Source organism: Aptenodytes forsteri, unplaced genomic scaffold, assembly GCF_000699145.1.
Source record: "Aptenodytes forsteri isolate BGI_AS27 unplaced genomic scaffold, ASM69914v1 Scaffold26, whole genome shotgun sequence".
NCBI lineage: Eukaryota > Metazoa > Chordata > Aves > Sphenisciformes > Spheniscidae > Aptenodytes > Aptenodytes forsteri.
Genome location: NW_008794125.1, coordinates 939187 through 944046, shown reverse-complemented (window position 1 = coordinate 944046; position 4860 = coordinate 939187). Strand labels below are relative to the sequence as shown.

General features: G+C 62.4%; 2 protein-coding genes across 2 annotated transcripts in view; one reads left to right on the top strand and one right to left on the bottom strand.

Moving 5' to 3' along the window:
• The window catches only part of METTL26 (methyltransferase like 26), a 6692-nt gene extending 6420 nt beyond the window's left edge, over positions 1–272 (bottom strand). Inside the window, exon 1 of the mRNA XM_009278221.2 lies at positions 131–272. Coding sequence (XP_009276496.1) covers positions 131–272 — 142 coding nt within the window. The remainder of the gene's footprint in view (positions 1–130) is intronic.
• Positions 271–3236, top strand: MCRIP2 (MAPK regulated corepressor interacting protein 2). The gene is made up of 5 exons (XM_009278210.1): positions 271–297; positions 499–665; positions 1614–1741; positions 1986–2087; positions 2766–3236. The coding sequence occupies exons 1-5, from the start codon at positions 271–273 to the stop codon at positions 2834–2836; spliced, it is 495 nt and encodes a 164-aa protein (XP_009276485.1). The 3' UTR covers positions 2837–3236.
• The last annotated feature ends 1624 nt before the right edge of the window (positions 3237–4860 follow it).

Genomic DNA, 4860 nt, shown 5'->3' with positions numbered 1-4860 from the left:
CGGGCTGGGGCGGGCTGCCTGCGCCGGGGAGGCAAGGCAGGGGGGCACCGCGCTGCCTGGGGTGCTGCTGCCTGCGTGTGGGTGCCGAGGGGAGCCGGGGGCCGGGCCGGGCTGGGGTTGTGCAACCCACCCGCAAACCCCGGGGGAGGCACCGATTGCACAAACCTGCTGGCGGAACCGGTGCCGGGCGAGTGCCCGCACCGCGCCGGGGACCGGTGTGTAACCGCCTGGTCCCCGGGGCTGGCGGGTCCCAGCTGCAGCCCTGGATTCATGGAGGCCGTGGTGGCCCACGGGAGGGTGGGGAGGTTGTCCTGGAGGGAGGGAGGGAGGGAAGGGGACAGCTTTTGGGTGAAACTCCCAGCTTGTAGCAGGAATAACTGGAGCTGTTGGGCAGGTGTCGGAGGGGATTTAAGCAGCTGGAGGGGTGATGGCTTCTCCTCCTAAGGAGATGCTTTCTCAGCTGGAGAGCTGGGGCCAAACCCCAGCCTGGCAGAGTAGGCAGCTCCGCTCTGTCGGGCAGGGCTGTGGGGCCCGTACAGCTCTGCCCGTTTCCTCCAGCTTCAAGAAACGGATGAGAAAAGCCTCCCCTCCAGCTCCCCTCCTTCCTGGGATCTTTCACTAATTAACCGGTGTGGCTGCTACCACGCTTATCCTCCTTCAGTCAGGTTGGTTGGGCATGCTCCTGGCTGCCGCCATGCCCGCAGCAGGCGGGAATGCCTGCCCGGTGCCCCCCCCGGCCACGTGTGGTGTGGGGTGCGTTACCCTGCCCCAGGCTTTGCCTGCAGAACTGCCAGGGGAGGCGCGGGCAGGGGCTGCCTGTTCTAGGTCTCACCTGCCCTGCAAACCGTAACCCGTCTGCGCTCCCGGGCCCCTTAGACTTTGTCCCGTGACAAACGTGGCCGTTGCAGATGTGTCCCGCCCTGAAGCTGGGCAGAAAAGCCAAAATACTGAAGTTTTGCATTGAACGTGCCCACGAGTCTCATCCCAAACCTTTCCTTTTGATCTGCCCAGTTTTGCTGTTTCCAGGCTGGGGCTGGTTTAAGTGCCCTGCTCTCGGGAGGGGATCCCAGCTCCGAGGAAGCCTGACCTGCTCCCACTTGGCAGAGGGTTTTGTCCCAGTCCTGGGACACCTCGGGCATATGCTGGGGGCTGGGGCTGCTTCAGCAAACCGGGGTGCTTGGCCTGTGGAGAACGGCATGACGGCGCATCCCCCTGCCCAGTGCCTAACTGGATTTCATTTCCATTTTCCTGATATTTCGGCAATTTTGGTGGCAGATGTTTTATTTTAGGGACTGCACTTGTTGCTGGGGCTGGAGGATGAGTGGGAGACTGGCAGGGCGTGCTTTTCCCTGGGGAGCTCCCCTCGCTTGCACCCCTCTCCGCACAGGAACCCCCTCTCCCAGGGGGCTGCGTCCCTTTTGGTCCCTTCCCTGTGGGACAGGGCTGAACGGGTCTGGCTGGCTGCAACTGTGGCCCTGGCCTCGCCAGGGCTGTGGGCAACTGTGCATGCTACGGGGCAACCTGGGGCATCTGAACAACCCCTGTCCTTGCTCCAAACCATGGTGGGAAGAGCTGCCTGTCCCCCCTCACCTCCCCCTGGCTTCCCTCGACAGCCCAGCCCAGAAACTCATCTTCAACAGAGTGAATGGCAAGAGGCCACAGGTGCTGCCGCAGCAGGTCTCGGCCCCCGAGGAGTGCTACACGCTGGCCCATGAGGAGAACGTCCGCTTCGTCTATGAAGGTGAGGGCAGAGGGTCCGTGGGGGCAGGCACCTGCTTCGGGGGGGGGGGGGGGGGGGGCTGGAGGATGTGGGGTCCTTCCTGAGGCAGCTGCATTGTGCTGGGGACCTCGATGCCAGGGATGGGGTCCCCAGCCTGGGCAGCTGCCCTCCCTTGCACCAGCTCCTGCTCCTCTCCCGCAGCCCCTCCGGGCTGGGAAATCCCCATCCCAAAACCATCCACTGCCTGTTTTCCACCCACCCCCAGCCTGGCAGCAGGTAGAGCAGCAGCTGGACGGCAGCCGGAGCGGGGAGAGCACCTGCGGCCCTGTGCAGTACGTAGAGAAAACCCCCAGCCCTGGACTGAAAAGTAAGTTGGAAGCAGTCGTGGCACTCGGGGGTACATTGGACTCATGGGTGCGATGAGCTGGTGTGGGCTCAGTTGGGTACCTGAGCAGGGCTGCGATGGGAAGAGAAGGAGGATCCCAGTGCTGGATGTGCCAGAGGGGCTGGGTTGGGTCTGTCCTGCCAGTGCTGAGGCTGCTCGAGTGGTGCTGGGGGGCAGCTGGCCCCCAGCACTGTGGTGGGGATGTCCCACGGTGCCCTGTCGGAAGAGCCCAAGCAAGCAGGACGCCTGGTTGATGACTCTTCTGGAAATCATGCCTTCTCCAGCCACCAAGGTGGGCTCAACATTGTGCTGGAGAGGAGCCCCCCAGGTCCCACCGTGGGGACCTGCCTCTCCCGGGGCCAAGCAGGACCAAGCTGGAGCGCAGCAGGACGGGGACAACGTGCTTCTCTGATGGCAGCTGGAGTAAGGGCTGTGAACACAGCCTGGGGGCTCCTGCAGCGGCCAAGAAGTCCCCAAGAAGAGAAGGTCCCTGTAAACCCAGCCTGGCCTTTTGGGGACAGGGCACAGGGGTGGGGGAAGTTTTGGGTGTCACTTTTTTTTCCAGTGGCAAATGGTATGGCTTAGCAGGAGCACCCGGAGCTCTGCTCCCTGCTCCAGCTGCTCTGCTATGCTCTGCTCTCTCCCTCCCCTCTCTTTCAGACTTTGTTCCCATCGACCTGGAGGAGTGGTGGGCACAGCAATTTCTGGCCAAAATCGAAAACTGCTCATAAAAGGGAAGAAAGGTTTGGGTTGGTTTTTTTTTTGAGAGACAAAGCTGAGAGCATCTGGTCAGAACCCAGAATCGGTGGCATTTTAGAACCACGTTTTTAAAAGATGACTGAAATCAAGTGACCCACGCTGCCAGGCCAGTGGGACCGGACCACAGCCATGCCTGGCCGCGCGCCCCTTCCCTGCGCCCAGCGTGGAGGAGCAGCATGCGGCCCCAGCCAGGATTCCTTAAGTGCCAGTTCTCGGACCGCTGCAGCTCCTGCAGCCGCCAGCTCCCAGGGACACTGTGGTGCCATGCTGGGGACAAGGGAGCGGATCCCTCCTCTGCGGCCGTAGCCACGGGGAGGACAGCGGGGTGCTGTAGCAGGACCGCCAGACAATAAAGTGCTGAAACTGCCAGTGGAGAGGCACTTGCGGGATGGGGAGGATGTGTTTGCAGGAGGTGGTGGAGCAGCTGGGGTGCAGCATCGTGCCCTGGGCTGGCGTGGAACGGGGCATCCCTGTGGAGGGGGCATGCTCCTGGCTGAGCGGGCACTGTGCTGCTCTGGAGGCAAAGGGCTTATCTCCCTGTTTTCCTTGGAGCTGTATCCTTGCCCCAGTGCTCCCTCATCTCCCTGGGCTCTGCCAGGGGCTGGTGCTGTCTTGGGTGTATGTGTGTGGGGGGGACATGACATATGGGCATGGGCAGGGGGCTGAGCAGCCTGGCTGTGGTGCAGGAATGAGGGTGCCAGGGCAAGGCCCCCACTGCTATGGAGGCCCTTGACATTGCTCTGACAAAAGCTATTTTGAGCCCCAGGCTCAAGGTCTCCCCCTTGCCCATGGCTGTTGGGGTGCGGTGGGGGGCTAAGAAAGGGTGGTTGTGGTGGAAGGGATGGGGATCCCCACTTCTGCTCCCAGAGGCATCTGGCACACAAAAACCCCTCAGCACATGGGCTTTTCCAGGCTCGACTGAGTCCTTCCAGGTCAGGTTTTGGAGGATGACCCCCCCTTCCCCTATGTCCTCCCCCCAAGGTAGAGAGCAGGAGGCCAGCAAAGCCTAAGCAGCCCAAGCCCACCAGGGCTGGAGCTGCTCTCTGACGCCAAAGGAGGCCAGGAAACGCCCGCTGGAAAAAAACAAAAAATCTTTATTATTCCTATGATGGGAATAACAACCACACTGCAGCCAGAGGGGAGCAGCAGCCACCTGGGACCTGTGATGCTTCTGCCACTACACGTGGTCGCTGCAGCCTGGGAGGTCAGAGAGTTGCCAACAGCAGCCGTGACCCTGCCAGCACAAAGCCTGAGCAGTGCCCGTCTGATGAGCAATCCTGGTCCTGCCTCCTGCCCCCGGGGTAGTTCACTGCAGCTGTAACTGAAACAGAGTGAGCAGCACCATGCGCAGCCGGCAGCTCCGGCCTTGGCGAGCGGGGAGGGGTGTTACAGCACCGTGTGACCGAGAGACGCTGCTTCGTTAAGACTCTCTTCGTTGAGGCCAGGATGACCCCAGCGGTGGTGGGCTGGTGCCAGGGGATGCCATCCTTGCCACTGACTCCTCTAGCACTGGCTCGGCCGTGGCGTTCATGGGCACTGCAGGGGTTACGCTGCTTCTGTGCCACCTGCCCCGGGAGCAAGCCTGGCAGGGGGGTCACCAGTACCCCAACAGGACATGCTGGGGGGGGTGGGGTGTCCCAGCTGTCCTGCCTGCTGCTGCTATCCTCGGGGTGGTGCCAGCCTGTGGTACCTGGCATAAGCCCACATTGCAATTTGGCATCTAGCCCTCCCACAACCCCCACTTTCCCACTGCTCCCCATCCCAGGCAAAGCCCTGGAGGCTCCGCTGCATCCTGCCATATCTCCCCCCCAAAAAAAACAGTTACTGGGAGCCCCAGCGCTTTCCTAATGGCTCCAGGCACCCTCCCACCAGAAAGCATCCCCCCCACTTCTCTTGCACAGGTGCTGCCCCCAGGAAGGTCGCTGGTGCTGGGGTTTTCCCAGTGCATGCCCCCCCCCCCCCCGGCGGGTTGGTTCTGCCGCCTGCGGGGCGGGCC